The sequence below is a fragment of the Camelus dromedarius genome, chromosome 16 (genome assembly GCF_036321535.1).
Source record: "Camelus dromedarius isolate mCamDro1 chromosome 16, mCamDro1.pat, whole genome shotgun sequence".
In the NCBI taxonomy this organism is placed as follows: Eukaryota; Metazoa; Chordata; class Mammalia; order Artiodactyla; family Camelidae; genus Camelus; species Camelus dromedarius.
Genome location: NC_087451.1, coordinates 26,444,845 through 26,464,206, shown reverse-complemented (window position 1 = coordinate 26,464,206; position 19,362 = coordinate 26,444,845). Strand labels below are relative to the sequence as shown.

The 19,362-nt window shown below is 54.0% G+C and overlaps 1 protein-coding gene across 6 annotated transcripts in view; it reads left to right on the top strand.

Moving 5' to 3' along the window:
- The first annotated feature begins 6,406 nt into the window (after nucleotides 1–6,406).
- Nucleotides 6,407–19,362, top strand: part of MPRIP (myosin phosphatase Rho interacting protein) — a 110,700-nt gene continuing 97,744 nt past the window's right edge. For 2 of the 6 annotated variants that reach the window (XM_064494804.1, XM_064494802.1), the window contains exon 1: nucleotides 6,436–6,808. In XM_064494804.1, the coding sequence (XP_064350874.1) occupies nucleotides 6,686–6,808 (123 nt within the window). In that variant the 5' untranslated portion in view covers nucleotides 6,436–6,685. Of the gene's footprint in view, nucleotides 6,809–19,362 lie in introns of all 6 variants that reach the window. The other 4 variants (XM_064494805.1, XM_064494801.1, XM_064494807.1 and 1 more) reach the window with 3 other exon arrangements.

Sequence of the window (19,362 nt, the reverse complement as noted above, 5' to 3'; positions counted from 1 at the left end):
CACACGTTTCGCCCGTAACATAGCATGTGCACATCTCTAGCTAATCAATGTCTACTTTTTGTCTCTTTAAAATAATACTGCCTTTTTCAATGACTTAGATTTACAGCAAAGAGGGCACCAAGCACTCCCTGACACGCCTCACTCAGCGCCCCCACGGTGACGCCCTACAGAGCCACTAAAACATTGACACTAGTAAAGGCTCTTTACTAAACTAGGGCCTTTGTTAGGATTTTTCCAGTTCTTCCACGACTGCCCTTTTCCTGTTCCAGGACCCTACCCAGGACCCCGTGTGGCGTTCAGGCCAAGCCTTTTCCTCTCCGGGTTCATTGTGACCTTGAGGGCTCCGGAGAGTGCTGCTAGGCGGTCTGTGCGGGTTTGTCTGGTGTCTTTCTCCGGAGACTAGGGTAGTGGTTCTGGGGGATGAAGACCTCAGGGGTGGGGCGTGCCCCTCACCGCGTCCGATCGTGGTGCCGGATGTCCACGGGACTGACGTCGCTGGTGTGGGGCACCGGACCGTCTGCGGGTCTCCACCGCAAAAGTACCATTTCCCCCTTTCCCACTCCATTCTTTGGATGCCAGTCATGGGGTCAGGCCACACACCAGGGGGGTTAAGCTCCACGTCTCGGAGGGGAGCATCCACGTGTGACCCTGATTTTCAGTGACGGGACAGCCTTCCATGTTTTGGATCTGCCGTCACTGATTTAGCTGGAACCCTACCGTCTGACACCCCTGCTGCTTCCTGTTCTTCCTTTTACCAGCAAAACAGCAAAGAGCAATGCTGTAGCCTGACCTCAGATTCAACAAATATTTTCCAGGCATCTTCTCTGTGGCGGCCACTGCACACCCGGCAAACAGTGTCTGTCTCTCTTTCATCTTGTTTTCTTAGCATAAGTTTGGGGGTTGGGACTGCTGGGTCACAGATAAGCTCATTTTTAAGGCTTTTGATAAGCGTCACTAAACAAACCTCCGGGCGAGTTGTACCAGTCGGCCGTCGGATTGGCTTTCTTTTCTTTTTCAACCTTTTTATTATTACGAAAACAATTCTTGTTTTTACGAGCTAACTGGAAGTTACTTCCTGGACATGAGATGGCATTAAAGAATTATTATTTCTTTAGGTGTGATAATGGTATTGTGGCTGCTTAGAAAAAAGTCCTTATCTTTTAGAGACACACGTTGAAGCATTTACACAGAAATGGTGTGAGTTGGGGATCTGCTTTGCTACCATATGGGAGGGGGAAGGGGGAGGGTGCCTGAAATCAGGCTTGTCCCAAGTGGGGGATGGCTGAAGCCGGGCGATGGGGACACTGCCCTTCATCATGTGACTCCCTCTATGTTAGTAAAAACCAGGTTTATTTAAGGAAATTTGATATATGATTTAAGTCTGCAGCTTAGGTGAGAGTCCCCATTCTTGTACCCCCAGGGCTAATTACAACAGTTCAGTGTGCTCGTGTCTAGACGTTTTCTGTGCAAGCACTATGTATATTGCACATATATATGTACACACTTAAACCAGGGATGAGCTACCAACGCACACACCAGTTTTCATATGTTGCAGACGGCTGGCTGCTTCACCACTCTCATTCTGTAATAGCTTCGTGGCACTGCCCGGTATCAGAGAACCATAATTTATTTATCTGATCCTCCCCCGGCAGACAGCTGGCGCATCTCCAGATGTCTTCTCTCAAGAACCACGAGACAGTAAACATCCTTGTGCATAACACACCTCTGCATCCCGGTGAGCAATTCTACAGCCCGTCTTTCTAGAGTGGAGTCACTAGGTCAGACGGCGTGCATACTTAAAACCTCAGTGGAATGGGTACGTCGCCTCCTGGGGAACTCTGTACTTCCAGTGCCGGACGTCCTCCCCAGTGCGTATCTGAGGGCTGTTGTCATTCGGTGCCGGCAGTAGAAAGGCACCTGGGGGTCAGCCCCGCGCCCCAGGGGAGGGCGGGGCCTCAGCAGCACCCTTGGCTGGGGCTGTGTAGCGCAGTGGTTATGAACACCCCGCCCACGTCTGAATTCAGGTCCACCATTTACTGGCTGCGTGAACTTGAATCAGGTACTTGACCTCCCATTCCTCAGTTTCCGCCTCTGTAAACTGGGAGTAATTCTAATCCCCTGTGGCAATCAGGGAGGGGCTAATAAGCTGCGTTTGTACCGTTTTAAAGGATCTGTCCATTTGGGGCGGCTCCAGGGAGTCGGCTGGGGGATGGGAGAACCTGCTAAGGACCCCATCAGGCACCACTTGGCACCGCCAGAACTGACTTCAAGTGGAGTTGGTTGGTTTAGTGAGATTCTGTGTGGCAGAATCCAGTACCAGCCCAGAGCTCCCACTGGCAGTGTCCCACAGCCAGGACACCTCAAGGGCTGACAGGAGCTGTACCAGGACAGGGAGCCCGACCTTTCTGAGAGACTGGCCAGGACACGGAGGCCCAAGCGACAGGGAGAGGGGAGACCCAGGAGAGACGGCCCGTCTGGCCCGCGGCTTGTTACTGTAGGTAAAGTTTTATTGGAACACAGCCCTGCCCATTCACTTCCGTAGTGTCTGTAAGTGCTTCCGAGTTGAGTGTTTGCAGCAGAGACTGTGTGGCCTGCAAAGCCTGAAGAATTTCCTCTCTGACTCTTTACGGAGAAGGTTTGCCCACATCAGCCCGGGGGTCAGAGGCCCAAGAATAAATGCTGAAAGGTTCTGAGCACTTGGTGTTTCAGGTGCCATCTGCAGCACGTCATGTGTATTAACGTATTCAGTCCTCGCAGTAACCCTGTAAAGTGGACACTACTTGTGTCAGCCAGTCCTGAAGATGGCCCGGGTGGAAGGCAGGGGGCAGTGCACCCGTGCCAGCCTGCACTTGAGGAAGGCTGGTGTCTTCTGCTTCCTCCCTCTCAGAGCACTTTGGGGAGCCCAGGATGCCACGTGAGAGACGTGGGGAGAGGCCTTGGGAAAGCAGAGGCCATGAGTCTGGGAGGAAGGGAGGGGCCAGATGGCCCGGTTCTCCCTGGAGCCTCCGGAGGACCTGGCCCAGCCGGCGTCTGACTGCACTCACATGAGAGACCCCCAGGCACGACCAGCAGAACTGCGCCCGGAGCCCGGTCAGGTCACCGAACCGGAGAGGCAATAAAGTGGCGGTGGAGTCACGAGTCCGGTCGGGGTACGTGCTCTTGTGCAGCCACGTGACCTCTCTGGGGACCAGCCCAGGTAGGTCCGCCTCTCCGCCTCTTCCTCTCCGCTCCCCGGAACCACTGCTCCGCACCCCTGCATGGACCTTACGTTCCTCCAGGAGAGTTCCCAGGTGCTGATTAAATCAGAATATCTGGGAATGGGGGCCCAGGGTGGGTATTTTTTTTTTAAATCCCCTGAGATTTGAGAACTGCAGCTCCATCACTGTTTCTGATACTTTCCTAAAGGTAAGCCTTGCTCGGCGCGCTACTGACAGCCCAGATCCCCTGGTGCGGAGTCTCCGGGGGGCAGGCCCTGTGCGCTGTGGGAGCGCCACGCTCCCCAGGTGGATCCCCTTATTGTTGCTCGCTGGCCTCTTAATGGCTTTCTTGAGACATTCCTTGTACACCAAGGTGTCTGCAACGAGGTGGACGAATCCGAAGTGTTCAGCCCGATGAATGTTCGTACGTCATGCTGAGCACTTGACTTTGTGCTGTTCTAGAATTCCAGAAATGGACACCAGGGCCCCAAGCCCCAGACCCCGCTGGCCTGGGTTTCCTGCTCTGGTGTGGGAGATGCTGCGTGACAGGACAGGGGCCAGCTTTCATCCGTTCTCTCAGGGTCTACTGTGTGGGCACTGACCCCGTGCTGGGTGGGGAAGGAGGCCGGAGGAGCGCAGCAGTGGCCCAGACCCAGCCCTGCCTCCTGGAGTGCGCGGCGCCGAGCTGTCACGCTCTGGAGAGCGGCACTCTGGAGGGTTAAATCCACCCGTTCTACCTCCTGAATGATTCCCGAATTCACGCGACCTTCTCCTGCTGATGCTGGACTAGGGGGGTCAGGCCCCCACCCTCTCAGCTCTCTGGGCTATGGAGGTGGTTTCGCGATCAATCCTGCCTCCGGTCCTCACCTCCGATTCATTTTCCAGGCCAACAGCCTTATCTGGGTGCTCAACCTGAAACACTCAGCTATGGTTCTTCACTGCCTGGGCAGCTCTGCGGCTGCCTGTGCGGGCTTGAGTCCTCATGTAGATGGTCTGTGTGGTGACCACATTCTTTAACTGCCCTGAGCCTCAGGCGTGTTTTCTGTAAAATGGAGCTAAAACAATAATAATAACGATGAGAAACAATCATAATAATGGACACCAACATCACCTGTCTCCCGGGGGGAGGCTGGGTGTTCATTCAGCGAGGACTACACCTCCACATGCCCGAGTCTCTGCACTGCTTCTGTCTGGAAAGACTTCCCTTTGCTGTCTCCTGGTTGGAGCTTATTCTGCTCAGGTGCCAGCCCCAGCACTGCCTCCTTCAAGAAGCCCTCCCTGCAGCTGCATACAGAGCTGGATGCCCTCATCTGGACCCCCACAACACCCTGGGTCGAGTGTGTCTGTCTGCCTTCCGTTCTTGTTTGTCTCCACATGCTCAAGTGTGAGCTCCTTCCAGGGAGGCCAGAGTTAAATGCCTCCTTATGCCCCCAGCTGCAGACCCTCCCGTTCAAGGTGGGTGCTGGGTGTGTCTGCTGACATGAGCAGAACACCCCAAGCACTTTCTTAAGGGAAGTGGCCCTTGAGGCATGGGTAGGACTTTAAAAAGTTATTCCTAAAACAAGTTATACATGCACACAGTACCAAATCCAAAAAACCAAAAGGGCTCACAGTGAAAATTAAAAGTAGGTCAGCTCTCAACCACCCAGTTCCCTCCCGAGAGGCTACCACTGGTATCAGTTTCTGAGTGTTACATGCAGGCAAGAATTGTCTGTCTCCACCCGCCCCCCCCCCCCACTTTTTATTTTGCAAAAATTTAAACCAACAGAAAAGTTGCAAGAATAGGACAATAAACATCCTTTACCTAGATTCACCAGTTAACATTTTGGCACAGTATGCTAAGCATTTTATAAGCATTATATCACGTAGTGCTCGCAGCAAGCACAGCATCCTGCCAGTTTTGTAGAGGAGGTAACTGAGGCAGCAGGCGGTGGAGGGGGGAGCACCTGCCCGCGGCCAGGAGCTGGGGGGGTTGGGGGCAGCTGGGCTCCCCTTGGGCAGCCACCTTCCGTCGGCTCCCGTTGGAGGAAAGTATATTCTTACAGTAAGTTGAAATCCACCTCCCGGGATGGTCCCCGCATGCTCAGTGGAAAAGTACACAGCTCTGGAAGCGTTTGCTGCTTCTCCTGAAACCTGCCCACTCTCTAAGCAGCAGCTGCTGTCGCCACTGAGTAACACAAGGCTTCAGTGACACCTCCGCTGTGAGGGCTGAGTTGGCACCAACCCCTGTTTGAAAACTCCTGTCGAGGACTCCTGACTGCCAGCAGGGTGACCTTTACCAGCCTGAGCTTGGAACCCGAGGCCCCGGGTGACCTGCCCTCGAGGATCCCCTAGCCCATCCGTCCTTCTCCGCCTCTGCCCCAGCCCCTCTCACCCTCGCCCAGGCTGCCTGCCTTTGCCCGTCCTTGAAGCCGCCCCTAGTCTCCCCAAGGAGCCCCACTCAGGCTGCGGAGCCCTCTGCCTGTGCCTCCTTCGCAGCCTCCCCGAGTGGTCTTTGGCCGGGAGGCTGACAGTGGAGGCTGGAGTGACAGTTCGCCCGCCCAGAGAGCGACCCCGCAGATTCCTCCGGGCGTCGTCAGAGCCTTAATTCCCTCAAGCGTAATGGGGGAAGGAATGCTGGCTGAGTCCCCGGCCGCGCGTCAGCCTCCCTGATCTCCCGTAATAGAACTGACAGCGCTTCCAGGCTGACGTCTCTTAGCCATCGGCTGAAAGCCTCGTGCCTCTCCTTCGCTCCTCTGCGCCTGTGTCCGCCCGCGCCTCGGCTGAGCTAGTGCATGTCCAGCCCTACGACCAGTAGGCAGCCTCGCGGGGACCGCCACGCGGGCCAGCGCACGGTGGGTGTGGAACTAATCCGCCGCGCGTGGGCGCGGGAGGGCGAGGCCGGCCGGGAGCGCGGTTTGTGGAGCCCGCCCGCCGGCCCCGCCCCGCCGGCCCCGCCCCGCCGCCGGCCCCGCCCCCGCAGCTGTCAGGACCGGCGGCCGCGCGCCGGTCCACCAAGCCTGAATGCCCCAGAGCGCCCCGCCTTCCTCCGCCCACTCAAGTTACGTCGCGCCGGCCTCCTTCTGTCCCGCCCCCGACTCCCATTGGCTCCGGGCTTTCTTTGTTAGCCGGACCGCGCCGCTGCCATTGGCCAGCTAGGCCGCCGATCGAGCCAGGGCGTGGCCCCGCCCCGCGCACAGCCCCGCCCCGCGCGCTGGCCGGTCGCTCCCTCGCGCGCGCCCGCCGCTCCGGAGTGCGCCCGGCGCTCTACTCCCCTTCGCTGCGGCCGAGGGCGGCGCGGGGACCGAGCGCGGGGACCGGTGAGGGGAGCGGCGCCGCACAGGCGGCGGGAGCGGGCGCGCAAGGCCGCGTCCATGGGCCCGGGGCCGGCGGGCGGCGGCGCGGGCGGGCGGCGGGGACCGCGCGCTCTGTGAGGCGCCGGCCTGCGTGCGCGGCTGGAGGCGGCGGCCGGGGATGCGGCGGCGCCCGACCTGAGCCCGCGCCCGGCCATGTCGGCGGCCAAGGAGAACCCGTGCAGGAAATTCCAGGCCAACATCTTCAACAAGAGCAAGTGTCAGAACTGCTTCAAGCCCCGCGAGTCGCATCTGCTCAACGACGAGGACCTGACGCAGGTGAGCGCGGCGGCGGCGGCGGCGGCGGCGGCGGCGGCGGCGGCGGCGGCGGACAAAGCGGCGCCCGCGGACCGAGGGGCGCCCGCAGCCCGGTGACTCATGCGTTTCGGTGACTCGAAGCGCCGGCCGAGCGCGCGGGAACAAAGCGCGGGCCGCCTGGACGGCCCGGCCCCGCGTCCACCACCGGGGCGGCGGTCGGCGTCCCGGGCCCGGGGTCCCGCTCCCGGCCCCGGCCCCGGCCCCGGCCCCGGCCCCGGCCCCGGGGGCTTCGCGCGGTTCGACGGCCGAGGAGCCGGCGCGGAGGTCCCGGGCTGGGGCTCCCCGGTGTCCCGGCCGGGCTGCCGCCCCCCTCGCCCCCCTCCAGCCCCTCCCGAGCTTTGCCCGGGAGCCTCCTCCACATTCCAGCCCAGCTGACCTCGTTTGGCCGCTCCTTCGTGGACACGCGGCTTTCAAGTGGGCCGGCCGGCGGTTTCTTGTGCCCCCGAAGTGCCCACAGATTTGGCTTGTTTACGCGGCCGGCCGGGCGCGGGCGATGGCCTGGGCCCGCTGCTTCCTCCGGGGTCAGGTCCCGGCAGTCAGCCGGGAGAGACTCCTGGCGTGTAAAACCCAGAGCGTAGCCCGCACCCGCGGCTGCAGAGTCGCAGGGTGTTAGGACGGAGGGCCGGGGCCGGGCTCTTCCTGGGGTGGCCTGGGCTCGGGGGGAGGTTCCCTCTTCTCCGCTGGACGCCCTTTTTCTGGGAGGCAGTTTATGGGGTGATGAGGGTCCTGGACCGGGAGTCAGGAGACCGAGCTTCCAGTCTCGGCTGTTGCTTTCAGCTGCGTGACCTTGAACAAGTCGCTTTGCCTCTGTGTAGTTTCGTTTCCTTTTCCATAAAGTGGGAGCAGGGATCCCTGGCTCTCCTCCCTCACCAGGCTGTTGTGAAAAGCAAGGCGTAATACCTTATTAAACTTTTTTCTCTTAGAGTTTAAAAAACAAACAAAAATCACCTCCAGAATAGTAAACTTGGACTGAGGAAGTTTCTGGGCTTGGCAAGGGTTATTCCAGGCAGCTCTCTAAATTGGGTGTATACGCCCTGTAGAGCTTGTTTCCGATTGTTAAAGTTAGATAGTAGAATGGAATCTGCATATTGGAATTGAATCTGTTGAAAAAAAATCTGTTGGTTATTAATTGGATTCAAGGGGGGAGGTGTTGCAAATTTAAAGTACCTTACTCTTTTCAGCGTATTCACAGTTGAATTGTGGGTTTTGAAACAGGCCTGGGCCCTCCGGGGCACAACTGGAATGGTAGTTTCCGAAATAATGAATGTGGTCATTTGTGCTGGGAGAGATTAGTCCAGCCTTCTACCTCCTGGGATCTTTCAGGAAGAAACTGCTCTTGAAAAGAGAAGGAGGGAGACTCCGGGCTGCTGCCAACAGCCTTTGCTGCTGCTCCCTGCATCCGGCCCTCCCCCTGCCTCTTACTCCCACCCTCATGGCTCTATTAGGAAGCCTCAGCCAGTCGGTTCCCATGAGTCTCCCCCAAGTCCCCACTTCCTGTTGCCCCTCCCACCCTGAGCTTATTTTAGATCTCAAGGCTGGAAGATAGATCAGCGATCACTGAGGCCACCTCTTTAAGGCGTTTACCCTTTAGTCCTCCTCCAGTGCATTTCTCTACAGACATACACTCAAGTACAGCTAAAAAACCATTTAAAAATGCACTGCGTTTTTGCTGTGAAGTATGTTATTTCTGTTCAGTGACATCTTGCAGCTGTTTTCATGGTAGTACATATAAATATACCAAAATTGTTTTGCATGTGGTACCATTACGGATGTACCATAGTTTAACCATTCCCTTATTGATGGACAGCAAAGTTACTTCCCCGTTTTGCTTTATAATCAGTGAATGCTTCAGCGAACAGCTTTCTGAATGCTTTTGGGTGTGTGTGTGTGCACTTGCACGTGTGCATACACATATGCAAGTATTTCTCTGGGGGCAGATACCTGAAAATAGAGTGGCTGGGTTGACATTGAGTGTGTACTTTTTTTTTTTTTAACAGATAATCACCAAATTGTTTTCCAAAAAAGGCTGTATCATACCATCTGGTTGCGAGGATTGGATATTATCAGTTGATTAAATTCTTTAATAATTTCCCTAATTACCAGTGAGATGAAGCCTCCTGTAATAATATTTATTGAATATGTTTTGTTTCTTTTGTGGATTTTCATATTTTCCCATTTTTCTGTTTGATTAGTCCCTCCTCCACCCGCCCCCCCCCAAGTTGATTTGTAGGAGCTTTCTGAATATATCCTAGGTCAGAGGTTCACAAACTTTTTCACTTTTTCTGTAAAAAGTCAGATAGGAAATATTTCAGCCTTGTGGGCCATAAGATCTTTGTGGCTACCTTGCAATTTTGCCATTGTAGCACAAAAGCTGCTGCGTAGAGCTGCTGTCAACAGGACATAAACTAAGGGGTATGATTGTTTCCAGTAAAACTTTATTTACAAAAACAGGCAGCTGGCAGGATTGACCTGTGAGCCATGGTTTGCCAAGTCCTACTCTAGATGTTAACCTGGCACCTGTCATATATTGTCTTTAATTGTATGTGTAGTCATTTCTCTTTTTCACGTGGTAGTTTTAAATATGAATGCAGTTTAGTTTCCATGTTTTCCTCTGTAGTTTGTAGTTTTAATTTTATGCTTATGAAGGTTTTCTTTCCAATGTTATAAAATAGTTTCTAATATTTTCTTAGTTCTTTTATAATTATTTCTATGTTTATTAGCTTTTTAATCCATTGGATTTGTGTTTTAGGGAAATAGTTCTGGCGAAAGGCGGAAGCTCTAATAGATGCTTTCAAAGAAGTCCAGGTAAATTTCAGTGAAGTTCTTCTCCAGGTCAGTGCTGGCTAGGAGGGAAGGAGTCGGCAGACGTTAGGGACAGGTTATTGGCAGTTGATCAGAGGTGGAGATTGAGGAAACCAGGGTGGGTAAAACAGCAATTGAGAATAGTAGGTTTGGAGTAGAATGGGGGTGGGGAGGTGGGAGGGAGTGAAAAATAATGCGGTTAAGTTTGACTTCATGGAGGTGGAGGTCCAATCTCAGTCGTCCTTAGGTGGAATCACCCACTCAGGCAGCAGGCAGTTATATCTGGAGCAGGGTGGGGCCCGGTAGGAATTCTGAAGTCGTGGTAGTAAATGCAGTCACTCAGGAGGCTGTGCGAGTGACCTGGGAACAGGGAAGCAGAGGGGTTGGAGGTTAGTGGGAGCAGCAGGTCTGGAACGGAGGCTTCTTGGCTTCCAAGTCCTCGTCCTTGCCTGGGTTTCTGGGGTTCCTGGTGGGTACTGACCTGATGCGATGTCTCATTCTCCTGCCGATTTGTGCAACATTAGGAGTTGGCTTTTTGTGGAAGGAGTCACCAAACTTAGGTTCTAGTCCCTGGTCTACCATTGTTTTGTTGTGGCACCTCGGCTGGATTGTTTCCTCCTGAAGAATGAGGAGGTTGGGCTGATCTTCCCCAGCTCTTCCAGTCCTCCTGCATCTCCTCTCAGCCCTCCTGGTCCAGTTCTGCCCCCTGCCTGCTGACTCTTCTGCCAGGGCTGTTGGGGCCTTGGGGTAGAAATCTCAGACACAGAGGTGGGTGGGCCAGGACTTGGTCTCTGTGAATCACTTCATCCAGTTTCCCTGTGTTCCTGTGACTTTCTTAGAAGTTCTAGGGTATGGAGTTTCTTTATTTGACTTAACATTTATCTCAGAAACAATAGGGAGATTTCATGCCCGCCCTTTTTAGAAGATTTGTAATTATTTACACATTGGTAGATAGTTTGGCAAGGGGTATGTCAAAAGCCCTAGACTTTAAGCATGGCCAACAAGCACACGAAAAGAGAGTCAGCATCATTAGTCGTTAGGAAAATGCAAATTGAAACCATAGTGAGATACCACTTCACACCCACTGGAGTAGTTGTAATAGAAAAAGGGACAGTATTAAGTGTGGTGAGGATGTGGAGAAATTGGAGCCATTATGCATTGCTCATAGGAATGAAAAATGGTATAGCTACTGTGGAAAACAGTTTGGCAGATCCTTAAAAGAATTATCCGATGACTCAGTGATTCCATTCGTAGCATATACCCCAGAGGTTTGAAAACAGGTATTCAAACAAGTGGTTTTGTGCATATGTTCATAACAGCACTGTTCACACTAGCTAAAAAGTAGCAACAACCCGAACATTCATCACTGGATGAATGGATAAACAAATCGTGGTATGTTCACAGAATGAAATGTTCAGATATAAAAAGGAATGAAATACTGGGACAGGCTGTGACATGACTGACCCTCAGAACCATGATGTTACGTGAAGGAGCCAGACACATACAAAAAGGTCACATACTGCATGATCCTGTTTATATGAAATTTCCGGAATGGGTGAACCCAGAGAAACAGAAAGCAGATCCGTGGTTGCCAGGGTTCTGGTTAGGGGAGGAGGAGTGCCTGCTAGTGGGATTGGGGTTCTATTTTGGGTGACGAGATGTTTTAGAATTAGGTAGGTAGGGATGCTGGTTGCAGAACATTGTGAATGTACTAAATGCCACTGATTTCTTCACTTAAAAGTGGTTAATTTTATGCTTATGTGAATGTTATCTCAATAAAAAAATCAAACGTGCAAGAATCGCTCTCACGCACACAAATCCCAGACCTCTCTGCTCCTTGTGTCATTGGAGTAAACGTCTGATTGTTTCTCCAGTTTAGATGAGGGATTGGCAACTTTTTTCTTAAAGGACCAAGTAGTAAATATTTTAGGTTTGTACGCTTGTAGGCCAACAGGCAAAACTGAGGAGTTTACGCAGGTACTTATATGACCATTTGGAAATGTAAAAGCCATTCTTGGGTTTTGGACCTTAAAATAAATAGCCGGTGGGCTAGATTTTGCCTGAGGAGCATAGCTTGCCAGCCCCTCTGAGTTAGACCAGCCCTGTCCAATAGAACTATAACTCGAGCCACATAGGTAATTAAAAAATTTTAGTTGCCACATTAAAAAGTAAAAAGAAACAGGTGAAATTCATTTTAATTATATTTTATTTAACCTAATGTATCCAAAATATTATCATTTCAGCATGTAAAGAAGCTGTTACATGCACGCTTGTCTTTATAGCACCTCACAGTCCAGACTGGCCACTTTCTAAGTGCTTAGGAGGCCCGCGTCACTTGGGCCCCCGGGGTTGGAGGCGGCAGCTCTGGCTGTGGTGGCCTGGCCCACAGCTGGATCCTTGCCACCCTGCAGGGAAGTCCAGGGCGGGAAGGCTGTGCTTGTGGGGCTTTTCTCCTCTGGGGGGGGGGCATCATGCAGACAGCCTGCGCTCTGGGGGTTCCTGGAATGCTGGTTCTCTCGCCCTGTCACTGCTGTTTGTATCCACTTCTTGGTGTCTTTTTGTCAACTTTTGGGGTTCTTTGAATGCCACTTCTTACTTGGTGACTCCTTTTACTGTGTTTGAGAGCTCTGGGGCTTGGATTCCTGCTACCCCTGCAGGGGCAGAAGGGAGGAGGGTGCTTGCAGGTCGGGGCCTAGCGGACTAACCCTGTTGGGGGCGAGGGAGGTGCGGGGCTGTGGGAGGGCCGGCCTTCCTGTCCCTTCCGGCCCCTGGCTGGCCAGGGCGGTTGCGTCTGCACAGCCCCAGGTGCTGGCCGATGTTCTGCAGCTGCTGCCCAGCTGTGGTCTTCCCTGAATTCTAGTCTGCTCCTCGACCTTTCTCTCCCAATTCTTGTTCCCTTGCCACACAGAAGGACTGCAGTCGAAGACCCGTGTTCTATTCTTGGCACTTACTTGGCAGGGTGACCCTGAAAACTACTTAGGTTCTCCCAGCCTCGGTTTCCCACCTGTAAAGTAGGTGTCCACGTTCTGTTTGCAGGGAGTGGTCTGTTAAGGGAATGGTTGGAGGGGCCGACCAAGCCTGTGGAGGTTCCTGAACCCTCTTTGTGGTAATTAATATTTCAAGAAGCACGTTGAAGGCCTTTCACGGGGAATAGCCTTTGTTTGGGCTCTCTCCTGATCCCTAGGACCCTCCTGCTGTTTAGCAGAAATAAAGAAATTCGACTTGTTTACCTTTAAATTGTTCCGAAGCTGCCAGCTAGACTTTGAAAGAGGAGAGAACACTGTAACCAGGGAAGAGACAAGAGGGACGTAGCGTCCTGCTGCCCACGTCCTGGTACTGTCGGGGGAGGGAGGCACAGAGGGACGTGTAATGCGCGCTGGGTGCTAATTTTGCAGCATTTAATCTCAGAAAACAGCCTTTTCTTTTATCCTCAGAAACTCTCCAGGCCTCACTTTCCCATCTTAAAGGACATAGTTGGGCCAAATCAGTGGTTTTCAAACTGTCATTAAGTCCCAGAGCCTTTTACTCAGAGGCATCGCATACGGAAATGTCGTGTATGAAAGAGAACAAGTGACATGGTTCTGGGTGACACAGGGTTGCAGCCTGGGGCTCGGCCCCTCAGCCGTCTCCGTTTCCCACCCATAGGACCGCCAGTCATTTCTGCGCGCAATGAGGGGCAGGTTTGAAAACTCTGCCCTAAATTCTGTGGTCCCTTTGGTTTCAGCAGGTGAGGGTTCTGTGAAACTGTCTGTGGCTGTTTCACGCTGCCCTGGGATGGGACCCTGAGTGCCAGCCTCGCCACTCCTGTTGTGCTGTCACTTCTTTTGGGGGCGAGGGAGCCAGCGGGTTGACTTGCTGGCATTTTGTCTCTAGAGACTGGAGCTGGCTTCCAAACCACTTGCTGGTTTTCTCAGTCAGGGTCATCCTAGTTCACATGGAGCCACAGCCTGGTTTTTGCCTGGAGTCTGTAACCCTTCAGGCTCCTTTGGCCCCTCGCTCAGCTTGAGTATGCACACACTCGGGTCGGGGGGCGGCTGGCAGTGAGAGTAAATCCTCCAGAGCCTGCATTCCACCTGCTCAGGTGTTGTGTGTCCCCCGGCCCCTTCTGCTGTCCCCAGCTGGGGAGGTGGCAGTACGGCCCCTGTAGGGTAGGGACGTTTTGTTTCAGAGGTTGGGTGCCCGCCTGAGGTCACTGAGCTGCTGGAGATGAGACTGTGTTCTACATGGGTCCCACACCAGCCTTTGGGCGGCCAGGAACTGTCCTCCTTCCCTCCGGGCAGGCCAGTTTGACTCGTTCAACTGGGTACTGTTTCAGTAGGAAGCTGGGGCAAACTAAATTAAAGCTGTCTAATGGAGTTCTAATTCCCAGCCCTGGGAGGAGGGGTCCAAGGGGCTGGGTGATCCCCCCACTGTCCAGCAGGTAAGGGATTGTCCCTGTGAGCAGATGGAGCCACTGAGACCCAGAGAGGTTCAGCCTAGGTCACAGGAAGGCCAATGTGGGTTTTTTCAAAGTTCTGTTTGGCCTCCCTTTGTCCGGTAACAGGCATTAACCTTTGTTGTCAGAAATAGGGCCTTTCCCTGACTTGGACTCCTTAGTTGCTGGGGAGGGGCATGGGGGGAGGGGGAGAACATTTCATAGGTCATCACGCAGGTCTTAACATCTTGTCAGCCTTGGGATGTCCCCCATTCCCTAGACAGGCTGCTGGCCTGTCGCAGTGACCACACCTTTGGCACAGCCCTGAACAGGAAGCACTGCTTCCCCCTGAGGAATTCAGAATCAGGAAATAGTTTTGTCCTCGATCTCTGTAGGTCCTAAAGCACTGGTTTTAACAGGCGGACGGGGGAGACTCCATGGCGCACCTTTAGACACTGTCTCCTACCTCCTGGTAGTCTCGACCAGTGGCTAAAGGGGCTGGGAAGGGGGAGCAGCTGCTGGGAGTCCCAGTGGAACCAGGAAAAGAGTCCAGGTCTCCCGGGTGCTGCACTCAGAGCCTCTGTACCCTGGGCTGGCGGGCGGCCTGGAATGTGGGGAGCCTAGGGCTCAGTGGGGTCGGGCTGTTCATTTGTCTTCCACTTGGGACCCACTCTGACCTAGAAATCTGACACAGTCCCACTTTCCATTTACACGTGCTCAGGTAAGGGAATGGAGTGGTGGGGGCGGGGGCTTTCAGCTTGGATTTGTGTTTTATGCTGATTGAGCAAGTTACTCAAAATTTTAAGTGTCTGTGTCCCTCCTTGGAAAACTGGGGGCTCAAATAATACATGCCTTTGGAGCCTGTGAGGATGGGGGAAGATGCAATAAATAGCGAGTGCTGCATTTGTAAATGCTTGAGTGTGCAGTGGGCGCTCAGTACCTGGGGCTCGTTTTGTAAGCACTGACCCAGGGTAGGGACCCACTCCGTGATGTGGTTCTGCGGGACAGCTGGCCCTCAGACTCAGCTCTGTCCCCCGCATGCCCGCAGATCACAAGCCAGGCCTCCTCCTCTCCTGCTGAGCTGCCAGCATCACCCCAGCGGCTTCCTCACATTAGCCTCTGGGGATTGGAAGGGCCGTGGCTGGTTAGCTGGTGTGGGTTTGGTTTTCAGAACATGTCTAAGTCTAAAGATTGAACTGGTTTTTAAGAAGTTTTGAAGTACAGGAGGTCTAGAGGCCAGGTAGCATGAGCCTGAGACTTACTGCAGAGACTTACTACAGAGGGTATGGGCTGCTCCAGAGGGCGGCAGCCAGCCCAGCAGCCACCGCTGAGCCCCGAGAAGCACACAGTGTTAAGTCCCATGGCGGTGGCAGATCGCGATTTCGTAAGTTGCTGTGCGTGGAAGTGTGAGTTGCCATCAGCAAGTTGGGAGAGGACTGAGAGAAGCTGCTTATCCTGCCCGTGTTCCTGGGAGCAGCTGTCTGGGAATGGAAGTCCTCATGCCCCTGGGCCTGGGTGAAATGACCAGAGGAAGGCAGAGAGCAGCCTGGGCCTAGTCCTGCACCCTGGGCAGTGGGCAGGAGGTCTGGCCAGGCCCTTTGGTCGCCTGGGTTGTTTAACTCACTGCAGCTGGCAGGCGGGTCCTTCCGGCCTCCTCCCCACTACCCCCCATCCATCACAGATGAGACACTTCAGAGAGTGGAGCCTTTGGCCTAGGGGACCCTTCCGTGGGGTTGAAACAAGCAGAAGTGGCTCCTTGTGAGAACCTGGGAGCAAGCACCTCTAAAGGGCAGGTGCCATGTCAGCACACGGCCCGCTGACTCTCACCCCCTCCCTCCCAGCTGGAAACCCTGTGAGCCCAGGGGTCTTCCCGGCAGCTGGGCCAGCACTCACATTGAAGGAGCAGGTTCTCTGGAATTAGGTATTGTGGCAGTGGTGGGGTTTATGTTAACAGTGATTGCTGTGTGCCAGGCCCTGTTACTCACTTACAGTCACGGCAACCTTAGAAGTAGCGAGAGAAGAAAACTGAGATGGAAAGAGATCCTGCAGCTTGCCGGGTAGGGTGCAGCCAGTAGTGGAGCTGGGGTGCCAACCCAGACAGTCTGACCCGGGCTGTGCCTTCCACAGTTTCCCATGCTGGCCTGTGTGGGTCAGGTGGGCCTTCTGGACATGAGATCTCTGGCCATGCATGGCCCTTGGCCCCTCATGTCCAGGAGCCAGGGGCTGCTCTGCTGGTGGGTGTGTGTGTGCTGGGAAGAGGGGGTGGAGGGGAGACTTGTTAGATTTCCTGTCTGCTTTTTACTTTCCTTCCACTGCACTTCCTGTTCGACCTTCACTCCATGGGAAGCCCTGCTTTTTGAGGGACAGGGTGTGACTCTTTCTTGCAAAGCTTTTGCCTCAGGTACTTGTCCCCATGCATTCTCTAGCATTCCTCCCTTTGCCACGAATGGCGTCATGTTCCAAAAATCCTGCGGCCATGGGCTCCTTGTCAAGCCCAGACAGAGAAGGGGCTTCTTTCAGTGTCCCTTTCTCCTCTTCCTCCAGCTGCTGTAGTCCAGGCAGGATCCCTGAGCATAGGCTGGGCCTGTGGGGCATGTGTGGGCAGACGGGGTGAGCCGGCCGGGGAACTGTGCCGGGGGATGGGGAGCAAGCCACCGGCCGCGTGCTCCCCCTTCCCTGTGCCTGGATCCTGTGAGCTCTTTGTGGGGTTTTTTTGTGTTGTGGTGGTGGTGGTGGTGGTGGTGGTGGTGGTGGTGGGGTTTTTTTTTTTTTTTTTAAGGTAAAACTTAGAATGTAAAGTTAATCATTTTAAAGTACACAGTTCAGTTGTATTTAGAGCACATTTACAGCGGGCTGCATTCACCACCACTTTGTAATGTGAAACATTTCATCACCCAGTAGAAGACCCCGTAACTGTGCAGCAGTTATGCCCCACTCCTGTCCTCCGCAGCCACTGGTCTGCTTTCTGTCCCTGTGGATCTGCCTCTTCTGGAAATTTCATCAAAATGGAATCATAGAAATTGTGACCTTTTTTCTGGCTTTTTGCACTGAGCGTGTTTTCGGAGTTCACACAGTGGCATGAATCAGCTCCTTGCTTGTTTTTGGCCGACTAATGCTCGGTGAGGTGGGTACGTAGCGCGTTTTGTCTCTTCACCTGTAGGTGGACGTTTGGGCTGGTCCACCCCTGGCTGTTGTGACTGGTGCTGCTGTGAACGTTCGTGTACACATTTTTGTGCGTAAACACCTCCTTTTGGTTCTCCTGGTAGAGACCTCAGGGGAGCTGCTGGGTCCTGTGGGAAGCTGTTGGTGAGCTGAGTTTGGAATTGGCGTATCAGGCCAGACATCACTGCAGACCGTGGGGTAGGAGGACAGTTTAGGTGGTGCTGGTCGGGTGGAGGAGTGCAGGATGGAGGCCTGGGGTCTGTGTGCGCCTCCGAGGTGGTGGTGGAGGGGCCGTGTCCACGCATGGGGCGGCTGAGCCACGTGGAGCACTGTTTTCTCCTGAAGACCAGCCCAGCTGCCCAGAAGGAGCTCAGCCGCGTGGCAGTGTTGTTGGGGAGGGGCTGAGGGCCCAAGAGTTGAAGGCTAGACAACATAGGGATACGCAGTGCACCCGTGGTGGTGAGGTGCGCGGGGCGCTGCTGAGATCCAGCCTCCGGAGGGTTGCAGGGTCAGTTAGAGGAAGACCTTATCTGGCCTGCTCGCGATTCCGTGACCAGTTTTCAGACTTTCTTTAGTGGAACTCACGTTTGACGGCCAGGGGAGGAATGGCGCCTGTGAGATGGCTCCCACCCCAGCCACCTGCCCTGCCCAACACTCCACAGTGGCCCCAAAGCTGTTTGAAAACCACTCACTTACTCTAACACTTGTTAATGTTTTTTAATAGAATGAAATATTTGATGTGTACTCACGAGCTTAAGTGGCAAAATGTGTACAGACCAGTACAGCATCCCTGCAGGACGCTCAAGGTACATGGCGTTTCCAGTGTTTCAGCCTCTCAGCTGCTGGGATGCAGGGGAGGGACCCACAAGCAGGTATTGCCTCGTAGTTGAGCTCAGCCCCTCTCCAGGGCTCCTCTCAGGAGGAAGGTCTCCCTGTCCAGCTTGTGCAGGAGGCTTTTATTTCCGGGTGGATGCTAACACAGCCGCTGGGGGTAAGTCTGGTGTGAGGCCTGGCCTTTGAAGGCAGTGCTGCTGCGCAGAAAGGTCTCTGAGTAGCAACCTGGAGATGGGCCTGAAGGCCTTTGTGTTTGGGCTGACAGAGCCAGAGGAGTGTGATCTGGCCGCAGAAAAGTCGGGGAGTTGTGGGGTCAGGAGGGCCAGGTACTCACCAGTTACTGACCTGAGGCCGTGCTGGGGTTTTGGGGGTGGTTGGCTAGGCCAGTAGTTTTCAGACCTTCTGTTCTTGGGGCCCCTTTGTGCTCTTGAGTACCGAGGCCCTCAAAGGTCTTTTGTTTACGTGGGTTATATCCATGGTATTTACTGGGTTAGAAATTCAAACAGATATTTTAAAAAGTTTTATTAATGCATTTAAAAATAAACCTGTTAACATGTTCACATAAATAACAGGTGTATTCCGAAAAATAGCTTCTCCAAAACAAAAAAAATTTACTTAGAAGAGCCACGTTGTTTTAATTGCAGATCTCTGTAACATCTGTCTTAATGCAAGACAGCTGGATCCTCCTGTCCTCTGCACATGGTCTGTTGTGGTATCATGTCAGGTAGCTCTTGGAAAAGTCTATACACTAATGAAACAATGAGTGTGCAAAGGGCAAAAGTGACTTAGTATCTTTATAAAAATAATTTTAGCTCGTGGACCCCTTAAATTGGCCACACTTAGACAGCCCCTGGTGTGGCTCCAGCTGGGCCATTTGATTGAAGGCCCCAAAGGCCCTGATGGGAGTGGCAGGGACCCCTGTCATGTCAGAGCGCAGCCTGAGGCAACCGTCGGAGTGCAGTGCAGGCAGAGGATGGAGGGGCCTGCTCCCTGGCAGCCGGCGCAGTCTGCTCTGGACTGGTCACCCCTTCTTTGTTCCTGCTGCCGGGCCTCTCTGAGGAACAAGTGAAGTGCGAGTGAGGCCCAGGGCATGTGGTGGGGACTCGAGGTGAACCTGCAGGGAAGGTTTATTCTCTGGATGGCTTGGGCAGGAGTCTGAGGCTCGGAGAAGTCGCCTTGCTTTCCGGGTCCAACCTGCTCTGTGGCTCGTGGGGGTGGAGCCGATAGAAGAGGCAGCCAGGACTCCTCAGGGCCCCGCAGCCAGAAGGCAGGATGACCTTGGCCTTCTCACCTGTTCACTGAG